At 41.2% G+C, this 22738-nt stretch overlaps 1 protein-coding gene across 2 annotated transcripts in view; it reads right to left on the bottom strand.

Annotated features, from left to right (window-relative positions):
• znf423 (zinc finger protein 423) overlaps window positions 1-22738 on the bottom strand; it is a 183237-nt gene that overhangs the window by 123777 nt on the left and 36722 nt on the right. For both annotated transcript variants that reach the window (XM_023353140.1, XM_023353144.1), the window contains exon 3: window positions 18322-18507. In XM_023353140.1, coding sequence (XP_023208908.1) covers window positions 18322-18507 — 186 coding nt within the window. The remainder of the gene's footprint in view (window positions 1-18321; window positions 18508-22738) is intronic.

Below are 22738 nucleotides of genomic sequence, written 5' to 3'. Positions count from 1 at the left end.
CACCCACATGCACTGCAAACACGTCCGACTGCAAATCTCTGAACACAAAACTGCGCGCTTCTTGACTTCACAAACGCTGTTTTATCTGCCGGTTCGCAGGCCGCACTGCTTGGCAGCCTGCAGGAGGAGGAAAACCCAAATACCCCCACAAATGCCGCCACAGAACCAGACTGTCCCACCGACACTCAGAGCCACCTGAGTGAACAAAGCAGCTCTCATTAGCATGAAGGAAATAAACGCAAAGTGAGAGAAAAACGGGAAAAGCCACTAAATAAAAGTAGTTTTGGAGGATAAGCTGATGGAAGGCTGTAAAGCCCTCCGCCTCTTTTCTCCTTCCCCATTTCTTCTGTGGTGTTGTTTGTCTTATGTTGTTTATCCGTCTTGCTGCTCTCCCCAGCAAGCTCTGCTCCTGACTTATTCACAAGTATGTTTTCTATCATATCTGGAAAAGAAAAAGAAAAAAAAAAGGAGGAGCAGATCGGTTAATATTTTAAGACATCCCACTTGCAGGGGTGAGGCCGAGAGAGAGCGAGAGAGAGACAAAGACGGAGGGGAGAGTCGGAGATGGGGAGGAAGGGGAAGAAGGGGAGGAAAAGAGGGACCACGCAGGAGGAATTCTCTTGTTCCTTAACCCCAATACTTGGATTCTTGCTGGGAGCAGAAAAATGCATGAACACAAAAACACACAGCCAGAAAACACAATGAAAAGGAGGCTGCTTAGAAAATGTTGATTTAAAAAAATAAAACACAGCAGAATGACTACTGCAAAATTTTGAAATCTGCAGGTGGAGGGATTTAAAACTGTGACAGAAACTCAGGAATTCACCGCTGTTTTTTTTTTAAAAAAAAGACTCAATCAGGGATCTGATGCTCCAGTCCTCCGGTCCCACTGTCCTGCAGCTTTTAGACACATCAATGCTCCAAAACACCTGCATAAAATCAATGATTAATGACCAGATGTCTGGTGAACTTGATGGTATATAAAGGATTCAGGTTTGATGGAGCCAAACGCCAAACTGTTTGAACGTCCTTTTGGCTGCTTCCAGCGAATATGACTCAACAACAGGAAGGTTTTTGAAACAACTCATTTTCCAGACACCAAAAAACATTAACTAATGTTTAATTTGGGTCTCAGCTTTCAGAAGAGGCTGAGACCCAAATGGAAGTACAAAAATGTACAAAATGTGAATTTTGCATAATTGGTCCCATTTAAGCCATTTCTTTCTTGCTATCACCTTTAGAAGTTGGACGTTTTAGTAAAATGTCCACCAGTCTGGAGAGTTGAGATGAAAGCCGTCTTACCAGCGCTTACATTTTGAATCTTTCTGAATCTTGAAGGTGGTTTTGCACCAGAAAAAGAAAATGTATTTTGAGGATTCTCATTGGATTCTAACTCTGTGGGAAGAAATGTTTTGTAGCTTGTCTAGTTCTACTAATCACTTCTTTAGAGGTGACAATTCAACTTCTACAGGATTTGGCCCAAAACTTTTTTACTGACGCAGAAATAATATTTAAATAAATTCAGTTACAGCCAAGAACCTACTCAGAAATAGAATCGAAATATCCTGTATTTTCCTGAGTGATGAAATTCGGTATCATAAACTTAGTTTTGTTACTTATGAATGACCTTGGTAAAAAAAAAAAAAAAAAAGAAAACAAACGGACAAATTGGTTTTGGAAATCTTCCATCACAAAGTAAAAAAAAATGAAGTTAACTGAAATCGACTTGATGCAATCAGCTGGTTTCCTCCGACAGGAAACATTTTTAATTAATTTGAATAATAAACTGAATTTAACTGCTAACTGGGATCAGTTCGGACAGAGTGATTGGACTGAAATTACTTTTTTTTTACTACATTTGTTTGCTTCTCAAATATGAACCATGCAGAGCCATCAGGTGTTTAAAGATCTGCAGGACCAGAACTAAACCAGAGGAGGCAGCGTTTAGTTTCTATGCTATTCAGATCTGGAACAAACTCCCTGAAAACCTGAGATGTGCAGAAACTGATGGTTCCTTTAAATCAGAACAGAAAACAAAAGTTTTCATCAGTTTTTAATCAAACAACCTGACTAATACACTGAAAGAGTTCCTTCATTTACACCTTTATTATCTGTATATTAAAAAACAATTTCTTTCTGTCCTGAAAAGCATTTTGGACATCCTCATGTATGAACATAATGTGTAAATAAATTTGCCTCATATTGAAGTTTCCATATCTCAGTACGTTTCAGATCATTTTTATAGATACAAACATTCCCTCTAAAGTTCATGATTATCTCTGAACTTGTAAGGAAACACTGATCCATGTCCTGATCTACAAAAAGTTAGCCTGTATAAAACATTTCATTTATGAAAATACTTATTTTTTTTAACAGATATTTTCTTCCTGAACTTCAGATTCCAGATCAGAACAATGTTTACTGAGTTTCTCAGCAACCGCCTGCGTTTATAAGCCACACATGCATCTGAAATATGGATGCCCTCATCATTATGAAAAAAAGAAAAAATTGCATGCATGTGCACACATAATGACGGACACAAAGGCCCTCCCCTGTGACTTCAGAGTGAAGTGAATTCCAATCAGGCAGTAAGCAGGACAGCTATTTCCAGGGACAAAGGACAGGGGGAGCCATGAGGAGGAGTGGAAGGAGAGATGGAGAGGGGGGTTTGGAAACAAAGGGCTCTGGTAGCACCCAGGGGAGAAGGCCCGGAGCAGCTGACGTCAGTTTGGGGGTGAGTGTGTGTGTGTGTGTGTGTGTGTGTGTGCGTGTGTGTGTGTGTGTGTGTGTGTGTGTGTGTGTGTGTGTGTGTGTGTGTGTGTCCTGGCAGAGTTTTGGCCCTCTTGGTCCCCCAGGGAGCTGTTCAGGAGTGGAGAGAACGGAGCAAAACGTCGGCGCAGACAGTAAAAAACAAAAATCAGCCATTTGCCAAATAAAATTCAGATTTAAACATCAAAATTTCACCTGCAGTGGAGATGAAAGTTCCCATCCATGTTCTGCTGCCCCCTCCCCACCTGGTTCTGCTTTTCTCTGACATTTGGCCGGACAAAGGAGAGACACACCTGAGCACTGGGTTAAAACTATTATAGGTCCTCTCCCTGCGGTACTCTGCCCTTTGCCATGTCTGCCACTCCGACGCGTCAGCACGCGTGTGAGTGTGCATGTGAGTGTGCATGTGCACCTGGATGCACCTTTGTGTCGGACATAAAGCACTGCGCATCGTTGAGAGCGAAACATCCTGCAGTTTGGGTCAAAGTAAGAAGTACAGAAGGCCGAAGTTTGTTCACAATAAAAACTACAAAAATTGCAAAGCAAGCGTTTTTGTTTGTAATTTTAAAAAATTGTTTAAGTAAGAGAAATGACATTTTCTGCTGCTACCTCCAGGAAGACAAAGATATACGTTTAACTGAGCAGGTCGATTTTCAAACATCATCATCAATGAAACCGGATTGCTTCAGTGAAACATGGCTTAGGGAGAATCATGATCAGGGTCTGTTTTGCTGTTTTAATTTTTGATTTATATATGAAATGAAACAAATATTCAAAGCTCAAATATCAAAATATGCTCTCAAATTACCAGAGAATAGTGCAACAAACAAAACGCCACAAACCTTCCTGTTTGTAAATTCAAACTTCTAACTTGACCTTCATCTATTCATTCCTCTCCACTTATTTATTTTTTAGTTAATTGATTTGATTGGGACACTGTGCATTAACATTACTACAATTCATGGCAGTGTAAATATGCAGCAATTAGCACAATAGCTAATTTTCCTCCTTTAGTCTAAGACAAGTTAGCACAAAAACAAATCAGAGATGTGTTGAAAGAAGAAGAGGAAAAACAGACTTTCTTCTCCTCACCTCTCCATTCTGGGTGATTTCAAACTGTCCCCAGATCAGAACAGAAAAACAGAAATGTCCTTTATTGTCCTTCAGTGTTGAAATTCAGGTATAACAGTAGCAGAGTGATAGGAAATGAAAGAATGCAGATTTACAAAAAGATTATAAAATAAGAATAAGAGATTATTTCACTTTCAACTACAACTTTTTCATCATTATTAAAGAATTATTGGCTCAAAACAAGCTCCCGTCTCTTGCTGAAAAGTTAGTTTTGCGTTAGTTTTGTCTTATTTCAGGTTTACTACAATACTTTCACTAAAAAGTCAATCAGAAATACGCGGTAAGACTTTTTGTTTTTGCAGTGTTCTGCTGGCAAGTCCAACTAAAAGTAAACCCAGAACTGGTCTGTATCTCAGCAGGAGCTGTAATGTTTTATTAGGGGGAAATAAATCTGTAGTTTAAATCTATCACCTCAGGAAACGACCTCCAAAAAGCAGAAGAGATGAATGGAAAATAAACATTGCACTCTCAGATTAATGTTTATGGACCTAAACATGGAAAAATGACAGATCTCCCGTCGTCTATTTACTTATTTCTCCCAGTTCTTGACATCCAGAGCACAAAAACTTTGATGTCTCAACAAAATCTACTCAGAAATGTCTCATTAGTTTAAATAATTTCTAACTGTATATAGAGAACAGAAAAAAAATGCATCGGGATTGTTTGATTACTTTGTCAAGTCTGCAGTTTGCTGCACAATCCTAACCTGCAACCTGCATCTACACTGAAAAAACACCAAATCTTAACACGTATTTTTGCTCAGCTTCTTGTGCAAATATCTTAGTACAATTAATATAATACAGACCTTCTTAGGAGCAGGTTTTCAGCAGGATTTAGGAACTTGATTTAAGTCAATAAAAAAATACTAATTCCACTGGCAGATTTCTTCACTAATATGAAAAATATCTTGTTATAAGCAAACAAATCTGCCAATGAAACTGGTAATATTTTATCTGTATTCAAAAATTATTGACCTAAAGCAAGCTGAAAAGTTGCTTCTAAGTTAATTTCATTTCAGGAGTACTAAGATATTTGCTTTAGAAATTGGACCAAAAATACTTGGGAAGATTTTGTGTTTCTGCAGTGTGTAGGTTAATGAGATTCAAAAATATGATTAAAATTATTTCCCAGAACCGTAATCAATGCAATTATTCTTAAATTTAAACAAAATAAGTAAAGAAAAACATCCTGCATATCAAATCCAAAGCATCAAACAGGGTGTGGGAGAGACAGAGAGAAAGAGAAAGAGAGAGCGAGAGGTGGGGAAAATAGAGAAAGAAAAAGTGGAAAAACAGAGGAGGGGGGAGGTAGAGAAGGGTTGGTTTGGGGCCAGCTACCACAGGGTGTGTGTACGCGCGTGCGTGCGTGTGTGTGTGTGACTTCGGAGGGCACAGTGGGGAGTTTTGAAGGGGCATGGAGGAAGGGATCAGAGCTTTGGGGCCAGCTCCACAGGGAGCAGGGATGATGGGGAGAGAATGGAGGGAGGCGGTGGGGGAAGGGTGGAAGAGGGTGAGAGGAAAGGATGTGGTCAGTTTGGAGTTTGAGAACTCAGTGGGGGGGCGGGACGAAGACACTGGGGGCTCTGAGCTCAAGGGCTGAGAGGGGAGAGGTGTGCAAAAATGGAGGGAGGGTTGAGGGATGAGGGATGAGTTCCAGTCGGGAAGGTAGGAACGAGATGAAGAAGACGGAGGAAGAGGAGGAAAAAAAACGAGACGTCCCAGATGGCAGCAGGAGGGTTGTTGGCAGGGGTGCAGGAATCCAAGGCAATGGCCTGTTCCTCATTATCCAAACACCCCCCACATGTACACACATATGAAGGGGGCCCCACACGGCCCCATGACGGCTCTATCCTGACCCGCCGACTCTCTGAAAACACTGCAAACACGCAGAAGAGCCCGGATCCACCAGGACGCGTCGCTACGTAGGAAACCCCTGAGCCTCTGCCGGGTCTTAGAGTCTGCAGGAGGAGAGCAACGAATATACACTTCTATTCATATGCTGCGTTCAAGGAACCTGGGATTTATGGAGGAAGAATCTGCTAAAGTGGAAGCTAGCTTCTGTTTGAGACAATGCAACAAAATATTTAAAGAACCATTGACTTTTAGGCTGCATTCACACCAGCCTGGTTTAATCTGATTTAATTAAACTCCAGTTCGTTTGACTCGAAAGTCCAGTTCGGTTTGGGAGGTGTGAACGTGTAAAACTCTGGTGCGAACCACAAAAACTAGCTGTGGTCCACCTACAAACCTCAGTCTCAGCTCGGTTCAAGTGAACTCTTGTGCGGTTTGAATGCATATGTGAACGACAAGCGTTTCAGAGCCCACTCCAAAGCAGGAAGTGGACTACAGTGCAGGGCATTCTGGGTAAATACAGCCAAAACAAATGTGCTAGCCTAGCGCTAGCAAGGGAAATGGCTTGAGGTCTTCTACCAAAAACAAAACAGAAATCCTACAACCACTAAAATCTGACACTACTCTATTTTTGTTTACATTTGGTGAAGAAGGAAGTTGCACTCAGTGTTTTCTTCAGAGGTTTTTGAGTCATTTCCTTCAATGGTGTAGCGCCTCCACAGGCGAGGAGGGGAATAGATTTTCAAAGATTTTGGTTCGTTTGACTAACTGCAGTGAAAAAGAAAAACCACAGCAACTGAAAACGTAACAAATATTGCAATTTTGATCCTCAATCAAACCAAGTCTACTACTATCTTCAATCATTTTAACATTCCTTTAGCATGTTTGCTGCCTCCTACCTTCTGATTTTAGTCGTCCATGAGTTATTAGGGGGATTTTCAGAGGGTCGTCATCCAGAGCAGGGCAGCTGGGTGGTTCCTTTGGTTTTTTAATGTCATTAACTTTTCTATTTCACGCTCGCTACGCTAGCTTAAAAAGCAAAGTATTATGCACAAAATTTGGCAGCCAATCAGAAAAATTAGCATAGCAAAAAACATATCAGTAAGTTATCTTAGCATCTTTTATAATAATGATTAAAAAGATGATAAAATATATGTAGCTAAAATGTTATGTTTAAATGTTTTTTTTATTTGCTTTTTTTTTTTATCACCTTTGCTCCAACTTTCAGGCTGCCGCTTTGAAAAACATTACACTGAAGTGTTTTTCTTCCACACACGAGTTCTGAGAGCTGAATTAATCAACTGTTTGTTTCCATGTTTATGTGTTAAAGCTTCGCTCTTGACCCTGGGTTCAAGAGGAGCAAAATAAATTCTCAGCTTGTTTCACAAGACGTCAGGAAGAGTTCACTCCAGCACTGAACTCCTGCTGCATGCAACAGTACCAGGCTTTTGTCCATCAGGTGGCGATAAAGTCACAGAAGCTGATTTTTAAAACTGTTGCTCCAAAATAAAATTAAAAGAACCAACTTCGCATCAGAATTTTTTTGAAAACTCTACTTGGTATTTTTCTCAGCCAGATGAAGGCAGTTAGGGCTAGGAGTTAGAGACGCTTAATTTTTATTTTATTATTTTTTAAACATTTATACACGGGTTTAAATATCTATAATTATAATTTTTTATAGCTTTTAATGGATTTTTAAAATATTTTAAATTTTCTTATATTTGATCCTTTTTTAGGCATATTTGTTTATATTTTCCTCAATTTTTAATATTTATTTTGCTTTTTATTTTTTCTCTCTATAAATCAATATTTCCTTTCCTTTTTTTCAAACAGATTAAATTTTTATTTACATGTGTTTCAGATGTGTGTAGACACAAATGTTCCAACATTCTGAAAACTTTATTTTTTATCATTTGTTTCCATTTCTACATTTTTATTTATCTGAAGCAACCTAAAATGGACTTACAGATGTTCATTTTGCTATAGAATTGCACTTTTTTAAAATCTTCAATGTTGACATTATGTCACTTTTATTAATTTGAAGAAACCGAAAAATACTGATGGTCTGTGGACTTAAAAGGTGTTTAAATTAAGCAACAAGTCACAATAAAAATCCAGATTTAAAACAGCAAGCATAAGATCCTCCTGGTTGTGAAATAAAAACTGCAAAAAAAAAAATCCCAGTTTATTTATTCAGTAAAATGCAAATGTAGATCTCTATAACTTGCTGTGTAAATATTGGATCAATATGCGTAAACACAGAGAGAGAAAGCCTTCGGCTGATCGAATTCTAATGAACCGCACACACTGCACTGGACGATGGATTTAAACTTCACTCACAAATATTTACTCGCTGCCAGATCTACTCTCAGTCACACAAGGACACAGAGGATGAAGGAAGCTGCATTTTTAATCGAGTGTTTCTTTTCCTCGGAGCAAAGTAGGGATGAATACAAGAGGGTTAGCCGGTGCCAACACACTCACACTCACTTCCCTGTGTCCTTTGGCAAATTCTTCTTTTTCACTCTTGCATTAAGTAAGTAGAAAAGGGAAGAGAGTCAAAGTAGGAGGGGAAGGAGGAAGAGGAGGAGGGAGGAAGAGGAGAAAGAGAGAAAACGTCCCTGCAGAGCCTTTCTGCCTTCCTGGAGCGAGCGCGGGGCCCTGCAGCGCCGCCTGTGTAATTTCCAGTGGCAGTGAATACAGGTATTAATAAAAGCCCCATGGGTAGGAGCACACAATATAACCCTACATTTTCAGGCATTATGAAAGGACGCCCCCAGGGGTCCTTGGTCTCAAATTTCTGAGATGCAGGCATGGTTAAAAAAAAAAAAAAACAGAGTGAGAGGAAGAGAGAGGGGGCCTCGGGGGAGAACCCCGCAATAGAAATCTGCTGAATTCAAAGCATTTCCAGAGTCCTGGTGGGAGCCATTACTCCCACCGGAGGGGGAAACTTTTTTTTCCTTGCCACCTCTCCCTCTTCTTCTCCTTCCTTTTTTTTTTTTAACCAAACATGTGTTGCTGACATGTTGACAGATTGCTCAGTGAGGTGTTTAGGTGCATGCACAAGGCACGTCTGCTGAGACACCGACTCCCCTCCCTTCCTCCGTTCGTTTTCTCGCCGGTTCCCAAGTTCCATCCATCCCTCCCTCCGACTGCAAACCTCTCAGCGCGCCCAAAACTGCTCCCATCCATATTTCATAAAGGAGAAAGTAGGCTGAAAAAGAGAGAGACAGAGAGAGGATGGAAAGAGTTTAGAGGAGGGGGTGGAGGGGAGAGGAAAGGGAAGATAAAGAGAGACAAAGCGGGATCAAGGGAGGGGAACAGGAGGAGGAGAGGACAGATAAAGAGAAATAGAGCGATGTAGAGACTGGGAGAACTCTGCAGTGAAAAATGAACCCCGTGATGAAAAATGACTTCTCCGTAGCACCGCCACCCCCAAGCCCCCTCCTCCTCCTCTTCTTCTTCTCCTCTGGTGCTTCTCCGGCTTTCTCCCTGGAAAACCTGAGCGGCAGCCAGCTGTGTCCGTGTGTGTGTCCGCATGTGTGTGTGTGTGTGCTGCACACTTGTGTGTTTGCCAGGAGCTCAGTGAAGGAATCTGCGGGACCCGAGCGAAGATGCCCCCCATCCCTCCACCTTCTTCAAATCAAACACATATGGTGTCAATCAGTTGTGCAGCAAAAATTTTCGTTTGTGCCGCTCTAATTTTTAAGATAAAAAAAAGGTTCTACACGCCAGAGATCAAACTGCTCTCCCCGCGCCCATTAACAAAATCAAACATAATTGATATAAAGTAATTTGTTGTCTGTTTGTGCAGCAAAAAATTTAATTTGTGCTGCTAGTATTTGAAAGATATTGATAAAAGTTTCCAGAGGTCATCAAAGGTCAACCGCCAGCCCCCACCTCATTTACAAAATCAAACAAAATATAGTTTCAAGCACAAATTGTGCTTCGTTTGTGCAGTAATTTTTTTTATTTATGCCGCTATAATTTAAGATCTTAAAAGATTGTTTCCAGAGTCCAGCAGAGATCCAACTGTCATCCCCTGCACATAAGAAAATCGAACAAAATTGATAAATTTTGTGCAGCAGAAATTTTCAATAGTGCTGCTAACATTTGAAAGATATTGATAAACGTTTCCAGAGGTCATCAAAGGTCAACCAGTGACTTAGTTGATGCCACCAACTTTACTTAGCAAGCAGGAGAGGTTGAGTGGCGAAAGCCTACATCCCCCAGAATGCTTTGTTTGATTTTGTTAATGCGGGACCTTTGATGATTTCTCAAAACATTTATCAATATCTTTCAAGTGCTAGTGGCACAAACTAAATTTTTTGCTGCACAAATCAGCACAAATGTAGCACAATGGATTGACACCATATATTGTGTGATTTTGTAAATGTGGTAGGGAAGGCCAGTTGACCTCTGATGACCTTTTATCAGCAGCACAAATGAAACTTTTAGCTGCACAAAGCAGCACAAGCATACAAAATATTAATGTATATAAATGTTTGATTTTGTTAATGTGGGTTTGGGGATTGATCTCTGGAAACTATTTTTCTTAAATCTTAAAAATGATTTTAAGATTAAACCTTAAAAATTACAGCAGCACAAATTTGTGCTGCACGAATGTAGGACAATTGACTGACACCATATTTTGTTTTATTTTGTAAATATATGATCTGACTTTAGATGATCTGGAAACATTTATTAGTATCCTTAAGATGCTATCGGCACAAATGAAACTTTTTGCAGCACAAATGTTTGATGCCACTGAAACAACGGTTAGAGATGGAGATCAGAGTCATTCTGGTTTGAATTACATCCCTCCTTCCTCTCTAGAAAGTGATCTGTGGTTCTAATAAGAGTCTCGGCCTCGCAGGACTCAGCTGCTTTCCTGACGACAGACACAGCAAGGTGTGTGTGTGTGTTTTCTGCGGGTTGCAACAGACGGTGAGAGCTCTGCAGGGGGGAGGACATCCCAAAGGAGGGAGAACCACCTAAAGGCCCCTCTCTCCTCCTGCTCTCCTTTGTCTCCTATGAGGGAGGAAGAGAGCAGAAGGAGTGTGTTCGGTATTCCTGTGTCCCCTTCCCAGCAGCTAGCTGGGTTAATGACGAGCTATTTGTCACTGACAGCGACGCTTTCTGCCCACCACCATGACGGACAGCTCCCTCGTTTACTTATGCTGCGTTCCAGTTACCTGGGAAGTGGGAACTCTGAGCTGGGTTTGATGGCTACTTAAAGCTGCAGTATGTAACATTTATAAAAACTATGATTTTTACATATTCGTTAAAGCTGTCACTTCTTCTTGGCAGTATAGAATGAGACACATAATCTGCGAAAAGATCAAGCTCCTCCTGTTCCTCCCTGTGCTACTCTTGTTGAAATGCATCCCTCCTAATCTAAAACAACCAGTCAGCGCCAGGGGGGAAGTCTTAGCGCTGCCAATCAACCACGTGTAAGTACTAATGGCGGAGAAACAACTTTCTGTTCCTAATAAACTGTTTATAGGCCGTCATCGGTGGCTTTGCTAACAAGCATTCATGACTGGATCAACTGTCAGCGTAGCAGAGCGCATGCAGGAAGGTGTGAGCGCATGTACATGAGCATGATTGACAATGATAGACCCTCCTCCTGGCTCTGATCGGATGTTTTTCTCATGTTATTTGACATAGTAACAGTTTTAAAAAATACGTAAACATATTTTTTTAAATAGAAATTACATACAGTAACTTTAAGAAGTTGAAACTCTAAAATGGCGACACCTATAAACATTGTTTGCAGTACCTCTTACAAACATTATCGTTACTTTCCAAAAACAACCAGTCCAACATCTTTGGAGTTGAAGAGGCCCCTCCTCTACAGTCGATGTGAGGAGTGGCCATATTGTCAAGCTTACAAATTGTAACTGGGGGAAATCTGATAATGGCGGGTGTTCCAGTTGATTTTCCTTAGTGGAAGTTGAGATTTCCCAGTTCAGACTTGAACGCAGCATAAAACACACACTCGACATAGACATTGCTTGCAGTATCACTTACAAACAACATTTTAAGCTTTACATTCCATAAACAAACTTTGAATTTGTTCAGCTTGGAGTTGCATTTGTTACATGAAACATTGATTTAAGACGCACTTTTACAAAATGAACATATTTTCATCACAGCTTACTACTGCTGATGTGAGGAGCGGCCAAAGTCGACCTTAGGAGTCGCGATTGGGGGTAGTCTGTGCTGCCCTCGGTTTCCCAGTGGGAAATCCGATTTCAGAGGGCGTTCCAGTTGATGTTTTCCGACTGGGAAGTCGGAATCCCCCATTTCTGAGTACAACTGGAACGCAGCATTACTCACCCCATCTTTAACAACTTTCTCGCACTTCTTCTTCTGTGGAAGGCTTGGTGGCAAAACGGCCAAACACAAAGCTTTTAAATCGGTTTCAATCTCCAAACACTTCACATTGACCCAACCTTGGAGCGTTGCGGCAGTTCGGGGAAGCGTTTCGGTGTTCCCTGATGGGATACGTGTGTGTTTTCGTGTGTGCTCGGCCAGAGAATGTTCTCCATTTGATCTGCAGGAGGTTTTTCTCCGCTCCTCCTCTCCTAAGGGAGCCTTTGCTCCACATTCTGACTCCTACTGAGACCCATCAACACTCCCTCGACTCACGCTCTCGGCCTGCCTCGCTCACATATCCAGGGCTCACACACACACACACACACACACACACACACACACACCCCGCCAGGACTAAAAGGGGGCAGACACGCTACACAAATTACGGTCTAACCAGAACTGAGAGCTGGAGCGAGCAAACGTCATGTGACGAAATCTGCAACATTTTTAGTGGATGCAAACTGGATAACCACACAGTTTGATACAACCATCACACTTGAGGGTGATTTCTTTTTTGTTTGTTTGTTTATAAGCAACGTGGCAAAGCACCCAGGGTGCAACATTTTTAGGGGGCTGCAACATTTCATCTCGGATAAAAGCTGCTGGCTGAAACTTTCTTCACAGTGAAATTATTTCACTGAGGTGAATAATCTGATCAGGACGCCACCTTTTAAGGTTTTATGGGTGAATTTCACTGAAACGAGACGCTGAAGGGACGATACATCGCTTTTGACCTGGGAACTCCCTGGGGTCACCTGGGAATGAGATGGAGACAGTCACAAGGAGGATGAAGGCCTTAGTTTCTCTCCTGGACTTGTTTTCTCAATGAACCACAAAAACAAAAAATCCTACCAAGTATTTTTGATCAACTTTCTAGTGCAAATATATTACTACACTTGAAATAAGACAAAATTAACTTTTTAGGAAGATATACAAGCTTGTTTTAGGTCAATAATTTCTTAATGTTTATTAAAAGGTTCTAGTACCTTTGGCCGATAATTTACTTATAACATGGGGAAAATGTTTTGTTATAAGTGAAATCATCTACCAGTGTAAGTAGCACTTTTTAATCAGAATTAAGGAACTATTGATCTAAAACAATGATATCTTGCTAAAGGGTTACTTGTAAGTTAGTTTTGTCTTATTTTAAATGTAATAAGATATTTGCACTAGAAACTAGACCAAAAATACTTGGTTTGATTTTGTGTTTTTGCCATGCAGATAGGTGGAGGATAATGAATGGATGAATGCTGAAAATTTCATTCCAAAAACCTTACACTGAAGCACTGAGAATGATTATTTAGTCACCTTGTGATTCATTTTTAAACATTTTAGATCTAATTCAAAGTTCCAAAAACTTAATTGAAAACACAATTATAGGACCTCAGGGGCCTGCAGTTACTGTTATGTGTTTAGTATCAACGGTACTGTGAGGATATCCAACATAAAAAATTGTTTCAAGTCTGATTAAAACAGTACGACAGTTGTTTATGTCTAATTAGATCTAACCGAATGTAATGAACAGCAACACAGGGAGCGAATGCGAGGTCACACACAACCTGAATAACTGATCCATAATTCAACCCCAGCCGTCGCACGGCGGCTTAAAGCTGCAGCGCTGCAGAATAACAACAACGCTGCAGAGACAGAAACATGTAATCCTTATATCCCTCACACACACACACGCCCACACACACACAGCCAGCTGAGCTATCACACTTGTGCACATTAAGGCAGCGCTCCATTAAGCAGACGCGCGGTGTCTGTGGGTATGTGCGTGTTTGAGTGCCCGCACTCGTCATTGATCTGCAGCCGCAGCTTGTGTGTCTGCGTGTGTTTGTCCAATTTCCACTCAAATTAATGGAGCCTCTTTACAGGCCTTCTGCTGGAGTGGGTTCTGAATTACTTGGTGCTTCACTCCCGCACCTGGGACCCATTCAGTGTTACAGCATGCAGCGGCTAGCTGCTAACCTGGGACTCATTTTACTACCACAGTGTAGTTAGCATAACAGATACCAGCTGAACGCCGCTGCTAACGAACAGTGCTCTCAAACCACCACCTGGGACAAGCATTAGTTCATGTTTCAACTAAAATTTTATTTAAAAAAAAACTCAGAACAGCTATTTAAAAATGCAAAGATTTGTTCAGCCTTTGCATAAAAGTATGTCTTCTATTTTCCTCATTTTCCATTTAAAGCACAGCAAAGCAATAGAGTAGTGAAAATGTGATGATTCCTGTCAAGTAGGAAAATCTTGTGCATCTTCTTAAATCAAGACTCAAGACACAAATGCAAGTTTCAAGCAATATCAGGAAATGTCATAATCATGAAGTGGTTTAAAGTTCCTTTTCTGAACCTTCAAATTCACAAATATGACCAGAAGTTTACTTAAAGAGTGTCAGCAAAACCATAAACAACCAGGAAGCATCACGGGTCAAACATCAGTATTATCGCCACAGATGTTCTGTTTCATTACTTTTCAATGTGAAGAATGCCTTTAATGAAATGAAAATTTTAAAAAAAGTCTGTTTCAGTTTCTAGAATAAATAAAGCTGTGAAGAACAGGTGACTGATTCCCAGTTAATACCGCAGAGTTTAGGAGTAAAGCTTTAAGGCTAAAGAAAAGCTCTGAAGATGAAACATCTGCTCAAGAAATAAAGAAAACAATCTTCGTTAAAGCTTTGCTCTGAGCTGGAACCCTGCAAGATATCCAACCTTGGTTATTAAAAAAAGCAAAGTTGTAATAATATGAATTATCTTCTTTAAAGTCAATTTTTAACCAGTTAAACAAACACTAGGTACTTCTGACCTAAAACGTGCAATGAAATGAACTACTTAGCACTGTTTTCACATCTTTATAAAATAGTTTCAAGTGCTAGGAACCTCTAACTAAAACATTAGCAGCACTAACCCTAAAGCAATAATGATAAACATGAACACTTAAGTGCTACACTCACATTATATTTAGCAGAAGATAATGCTACTGTGCCAAATTCAGCCATTTTGATACCCAACATGTGCCAGTCGCCCTCAGCAGGATCAAATATGTCATTAAACACTCACCTGTACCCGTTTTTGCTTCAGGAAGTGATTCTGTAGAACAAAGTTTTCAGTTTCAAAGTTGTTGAGTTTTGATAACTCTGTTGCTGATTTTTCCTAATTCACCAGAGTAGGGCTTCGGTGAGAAAGCAAAAAACACTTTGCTCAATTTGAAACAACTAAAATCTGACTTTACTCCAGAAGGAAGTTGATCTCTGCGTTTTAATTAAACGTTTACATGTCATTTCCTTTAGTGGTTTGTTCCACAGGTAATGAGGAAAACAGGTTTTTCAAAGGGTTTGGATCGTTTGACACAGTTTAGAGTTAAAGAGAACCGCAGCAGCTGAAAATGCAACAAATGTCGCAATTGTGGTCCCCAGTCAAACCCATTAAAACACCATTAAAGCTGCAGTATGTAACTTTTATTAAAAAAATGTTAAAATATTTGTAGAAACTCTCACTATGTTGTGACAGTATGAGACAGATAATGTGTGAAAATAAAAATCGAGCTCCTTCTCCCAGTGCTGACCAGAATCAACCAGAGTAAGTTGTTTCTCTGCCATTAGCACATTTAGCAGCATTTAGACAACATTGATTGACAGCGCTAAGACCTGCCTTTTGGCTCTGATTGGTTGTTTTTTTGTCTTCAGAAGGTAACAGTAGCACATCGAGATCTGTCTCATAAACTGTCACAACATGGAGACATTTCTAACAAATATGTAAACAATATTTGTTGTACTTTAAAAAGCTAACTATAAAGTAACATGGTGGAGATTAATTTTCCTCAGAGATGGCCCCATCCATCAGAACCCATCAACATGGCTGATGTGTGAGTGTTTCTGTTCAGGGACAAACATCAAACTGCAGAGATCACGAACGCATTAACTCTCTCTCTCTGGCGTGTGTTTATCCCCGGCAGACTGCGAGTTTCCTGTCATTTTCCGAACATTTCTGAGCATCTTTGCCCCATGCCCCGACTCCCAAGAGCCCCCAGAGACTTAAAGAGGATTCTTCATTGTGTCCAATCTCATTTAGCCACCAGAACCGGGTCATCCCACCACAACCAGCAGCAGCAGCAGTTCACATGTTAAAGACCAAGCGGCATAAATATGAAAACAAGTACAGAAAAAGCCTGCATCCAAGTGCGGCAGATCCTGCAGAGCCATGGGATTACGCTGCAATCTCACCCGCTCCTTCTCCAGGGAAAAACATGGTTTATCATTTCATTTCTTCTCTGCTCCCTCACTCACTCCCTCCCTCGGATTTCTCGCTCAGCAACATGTAGCCCTCCACAGACTCCTGTGCTGAAATCACAGGCCACATCCTGCGCTCTGACAGCAGCCCAGTGTGATGCTCTCTGAGTGGGAGTCTGAGTGCGACACGGCGGAGACGACCGGAGCTGTGTGTTTACGCACAGGCCGGGAGCAAACATACGGAATATCTCAGAAACAGCAACAGCAACACAGCTTATATAAAATCAAATCACCTAGTTAATCACAGATTATGGAAATTGCTGTATATGGACATTGATTGGTACAGATTGGTGCAAACTGCAGCTGGTTCTTGGAAAATTTAACTCTGTTTTAGTGAACATCAGAGAATGAGCCTCATATAATCTGTTGAATTCATCTAAAAATTATAAAGCTGTGAAGAACACAGCTTTATAATGGACTGACACAGGAAGTTTGTCCTGACCTTATCGTCTTGTCCTTCTGTTTCCGTCTCTGTTTAAATATTAGAATATTTTAACAACATGTTGGTAGTTTTAGCACTTTCTCTCCTTTGGTAGTTTATTATTCAATGCCTGATTATAGCAGTTAGTCAGTCTTTTGTGTGTATTTATATTTTAATAGTTGTTTGCATATATCAGATGTTATATCTTGCATTTTCTGTCCTCTGTCCAGGGTCTGCTGATGAAAAATTGTATTTTAAAAGCTTCTGGTGCATTTGAAGCAATGCTATTACTGGGTTTCTGCAGATTTCATCAACTCAGATTTAAGACTTTTTAAGATTTAGAGGTGGAAATGAGATTCAGATCAAAAAATAAAAAAGATTTTCAAGCATGGAATTATAATAACAGTTTCTAACATTTTACATGGTTGAGTTTTTAAAAACGTGATACTGCAAGGAAGGAAAGGAGGAAAAATATGAGGGATGAAGGAAAGGAAAGAAGGAAATGAGGGAGGAAGGAAATGACAATATAAAAGAAAAATAAGGAAAGGAACAAAGGGCAGGAGGGAGAAAAGGAAGGAAGAAATGAAAAAGGAAATTAAGGAAAACAGGAATGAACGAAGTATGAAAGGAGCAAAGGAAGACACAAGGAAGGAACAAAAGAGGGAAAAGGGAAGGATAGAAGGAGATAAAGAACGACCAAAAATGACACAAGTAAGGAAAGATGAAGGAAAGAAAAGTCATTAAGGAAATGAAGAAAGAACAAGACTGAAGAAAGAAAGCAGATGATAAAATGAAGAAAACTGTTGAAACAAGAATGGGATGAAAGAGAGAAAACACAAGGAAGGCAATAGGGAAGGAAGGATACAAAGAAGTAATGGAAGGAAGAGAGGACATTAGAAATGAAGAGAAACTAAACTGAAACAAGTAAAGAAGGAAGAAACAAGGGAGGATGGAAAGGAAAAGAACAGAATGGAGGTAGGACACAAAAACGGAAGGAAAGAAGGAACAATGCAAGGAAGGAAAGGAAAGATTAAACTTTTCGACAACAGGAACAAGAACCAAAGTCTGGAAAGGGATTTTTTCTTTTTCTGGAAAACGTTAAAATCAGAGCTCTGCTGTCAGATGACCCTGATTAAAAGTTACAACATCATCTTTAAGTTTAAACTGCACACCTCCTCATCACACACACACACACAGGGAGACAGAGTGTGTGTGGGCTTTTGGTTTAATCTGGGGGAACCAGCCGGGCCTGTCGCGTTCCTTTCAGCCGCTCCATTAATTACAGCGGCACCAACAGCAGCCTTTGTGCCGGTCCCAGCGGAGCGTGTGGATATTACTGATTATAGCTAACGGTATGCAGAAAGGAAACTCCAACACCGAGCCACCCGAGTGTTTGAAGAACCTGCAGCACGTTTAATCACCGCGTCACACTGGGAGCGCTGCGTTAAAACCAGAACCGGAACCGGGCGCTGTCTCACCGGCAGGGCAGTGGTTGGTTCTGTGTTCGCTGAGCTCGGCCAGGCAGTCGAAGTCCTGCTGACAGTTATCGCAGGTGAAGATGGACTCGTCGTCCAGGTCGTCGTCGTGCTCCTCCTGCTCGCCCTCCTCGGCCACGCCCCGTTGGCCGTCCTTAAGCCCCGCCTCTCTGCTGGGCGCCGGAACGTCTGAGGATGAAACGAGGAAAAGGTTTTTAATCAGAGCATATGAAATAATTATTAAAATATGATGAATCACTTGGGATAAGAATTTTTTTCTTTCAAACTAACGGGAATAAAGTAATAATAATATGAGAAAGCTTTATGAGAATAATTCTCATGCTAGTGTATATATGTCTTATCATTACAAGAATAAAGTCAAACTAATATGAGAATAAAGTCAATATTTTGAAAATAAAGTCTTATTACTACGAGAGTAAAGTCAAAATCATACTAAAATAAAGTTATACAAAAATGAAGTCATAGTAATGTTAGAATAGTCAATATTTTGAGAATTCACAATATTATGAAAATAAAGTTGTAATAATACAAGAATAAAGTCATAAAATTACAAAAAAGTAAAAATAATACAAGATTAAAGTCAATATTTTGAGCATAAAGTCTATTATGAAAATATATGCAATATTATCAAAATAAAGTCAAAATAAATATAATAAAGCTGAAATAATGAAAATAAGTCAATATTTTGACAATAAAGTCAAAATAATATGAGAATAAAGTTGCAATATGATCTTTTATATTTCCTTAGTAAGGCTCTAATACTCCGTCTGTCATACTAAACAGACACATCTCATGTTTTTCTTTTATTTTTACTGATTTTGTTTCTCCCAGCTGAACAAACTGGATGTTTCTGAGTATTTAACCAGAGCAGAGAGATGATCAACCCTGTCCTGATCTTCACTCCACTCTGACAGGGTGTGTGTGGGTGTGTGTGTGTGTGCGCGCGCGCTCTGGTAGCAGTCAGAGTGTGAGAGGACACCAGCGGAGGGCTGCGACGGCCCAATCCTCACCGCTCCATTGTGTCTCCATTTTCACACCTTATTATCACATTATAAATGCTGAGGATCCAACAGGACTGACACTGAAGACTCTGAGGTCTGGAGAGGAGAGGGGAGGAAGTGAAGGAGAGAAGAGGAGAGGGGAGGAAGTGAAGGAGAGAAGAGGAGAGGGGAGGAAGTGAAGGAGAGAAGAGGAGAGGAGAGGAAGTGAAGGAGAGAAGAGGAGAGGGGAGGAAGTGAAGGAGAGAAGAGGAGAGGAGAGGAAGTGAAGGAGAGAAGAGGAGAGGGGAGGAAGTGAAGGAGAGAAGAGGAGTAGAGTAGAGTGGAGGAAAAGAGAGGAGAGGAGAATAAAGGAAAGGAAAGAAAAAGAGATCTGAAACTCTTAATAAAGTCTGATTGTTAAGAGTAAAAACCAATTTTTACAAAACACAGTGGAACATTTAACTGTCGGAGCTAAACCAGCAGACAAACCAGTAAAAAGGGTGATTTAAATGGGTCACACTGGAACCTGAGAGAGAACAATGAGAGCGCGACATAAACGGGTTAGGAGAAACTTTAGAGAGCATTTAACATTTAGGGAAGATGCTCTCAGTGTTCTGGAAAACACTGAGAAACATAAACAAGTACTTTAAAATACATATATTGATTTTATCACCACTGAACCAATAAGTTTTTACAGTGATCAACTTTCTATCAAGTTTTCATACTAGATAGTCCGGTAGACTCGGTCTAATTGGGGAACAAAGTTGCAACATTTGGTACATTTTCAGCTGCTGCAGTACTTTCTTCTCATTGGACTGAGTCAAACGATCCAAACTAATTATAAACCTGTTCCCCTCCTCGCCTGTGGGGGCGCTGCACCAAGAAATATCGAAGGAAACACCATGATAACGTCTAAAAAAAAAATCAGTGCAACTTCCTCCTTCACAAAATGTAAACAAAAATGGAGCAGCATCACATTTTATCTTTTGTTTTCGGCAACAAATCATACTCATTTCTACAGCCATTGCTAGATTGGCACTTTTGTTTTGGTTGCATTTACCCAGAATGCCCTATTCTGTAGTCCACTTCCTGCTTCTGGAGTGGTCTATGATCCGCTTGGCGTTCACATAAGCATTCAAACCGAACCAGAGTTCACTTCATCCAAACAGAGACCGAGGTTTGTAGCCGGACCATAGTTCGCTTCTTAGTACAAATCAGAGTTTTGCACATTCACACCTCCACAAACGAACCAGAGTTCAATTAAAGCAGACTGAACATGGCTGCTGTGAAGGCACCCTAAATATCCTCCATCAATCAAGACGCATCGTGGTTCTGGTTCAGTTACAACAAAAAGAGAGAGGACCAAAATTATTATTTTTAATCTTTCTAAACATAAATAACCCAACTCCATCCCACTGCTTTCCATATTCATGAAGCATTTTGAAAAAAGCCTTGCTTTAAAGAGAGAAAGAGGGACAGAACCGGGTTCCCCTCCTTGATTTATTATGGGTAGAGGTACGCTGGGATGGAGGGATTGTGGGAGGTGGGGAACGAGGGACTGGGGCGATCAGCGGTGCTGCAGGAGAGAGGAGGACAGTGATGGAGGGAACGATGGGAGGGTGCTGGCCATCTGTCCAGTGGTGGGAGCGCCGTCTGGCCGGGGAGAAGCCCCTCGTGCACGCTCACGTGCACATGCTCACAAACACGTCTCGCTAAAAATGAAACACAATCATCAGTGTTTCTGCTGTGATTTCTTCATTTAGCTGCCAAAACATAAAAACATTTGATTAAAAAATTTTAAAAATCGTTTCTTTCTACATTTTGCTGGGAATCATTACATGGAAACAATCAGAGCGTGCACACGCTACGTGCACGCTCTCCCTGGGGCGCCCTGATGCCAGAGGTGAGGGCAGCGCCAGCTCCAGCGCATGCCAACACAACCTGCTGTCATAGCAACAGAGGAAAGAGTCAGATGAAACCTCTCCATCTTGCTCTCTGGCGTAACCGCCTCTCCTTTCTTCATCTCATTCCTTCATTTGGACTCGGGAACGCGGATGAACCAGAGCTGGGTGTGAGAACGGATGGCAGCTGGGAGCGTTTCTCTCTGTCGGTTTGCCGCCCACCCACCTCACTCCGCTCAGGGACGGGATCATTACGGCTCCTCTTACGGATCTCCCAGGGAAGCCGATTCTGGAGGCTTCAAAGGAATGCTGACCCCGCGCGGCTCCGGGAAGACGGTGTGATCGGGTTCTGGTCCCAGTTAGCCTAAAGAGGCGGTGAGAATTCGTCACTTGATGTGCCGTTGATGGAGCGGTGTCAGCATAAAAGCTGATCCAAGCTAACACTACGTTCATACAGGAGGTCTTAGTTAAGGATGCACCGATCCGCTTTTTTCACTTCTGATACCAATATCTGAGGTTTAGCATCGGATGGTACCAATCCGGTACAGAAAAACAGCTGAAATGAAACTTTGATGAATGTATTGAATTACAATTTATTTGATAACTCTGCACCAGTACAGCACAGTTAAATACACCATTAGCTTCACAAGCTTGGTCAAAAATAAATATTTTTTTCTTCACGTGTGATTTTAATTGCTTGTCATTTATTGGAAACATCACAATTGCAAAATTCTTAGTAGAATATCAACAAAGTTTTGCGCACATTTGTAAAGGAAACTCGGCTATGTCACATTTTAGGAAAACAAAATCCATCCATCCATCCATCCATCCATCCATCCATTTTCTTCCGCTTATCCGGGGTCGGGTCGCAGGGGTAGCAGCTTCAGAAGGGAGGCCCAGACTTCCCTCTCCCCAGCCACTTGTTCCAGCTCCTCCGGGGGAATCCCGAGGCGTTCCCAGGCCAGTCGAGAGACATAGTCCCTTCAGCGTGTCCTGGGTCTTCCCCGGGGCCTCCTCCCGGTGGGACATGAACACCTCACCAGGGAGGCGTCCAGGAGGCATCCTGACCAGATGGCCGAGCCTCAACTGGCTCCTCTCGATGTGAAGGAGCAGCGGCTCTACTCTGAGTCCCTCCCGGATGACTGAGCTTCTCACCCTATCTCTAAGGGAGAGCCCAGCCACCCTACGGAGAAAACCCATTTCGGCCGCTTGTATCCGCGATCTCGTTCTTTCAGTCATGACCCAAAGCTCATGGCCATAGATGAGGGTGGGAACGTAGATCGACCAGTAAATCGGTCAAAATGTTAAACAAAATGTTAAACTTTAATAATTTGTGTATTCTAATTAGTAATTAGGAAGTTTTATTTGAGCTTATTTCGGTGTAAATTTTCACATTGCAGAATGAACTTTTCATCTTTCTCTCTCATTTTGAACAAAAGTCTCCAGATCTCCCTTCATCTCCGGTGCGACGCTCCATGCCCAGCCCATTTCCAGCAGAAAGCAGCAGCAGGCCTACTT

Source organism: Xiphophorus maculatus, chromosome 2 (assembly GCF_002775205.1).
Source record: "Xiphophorus maculatus strain JP 163 A chromosome 2, X_maculatus-5.0-male, whole genome shotgun sequence".
NCBI lineage: Eukaryota > Metazoa > Chordata > Actinopteri > Cyprinodontiformes > Poeciliidae > Xiphophorus > Xiphophorus maculatus.
Note: the sequence above shows the minus strand (reverse complement) of the source record. Positions and strands in the feature narration are given on the sequence as shown.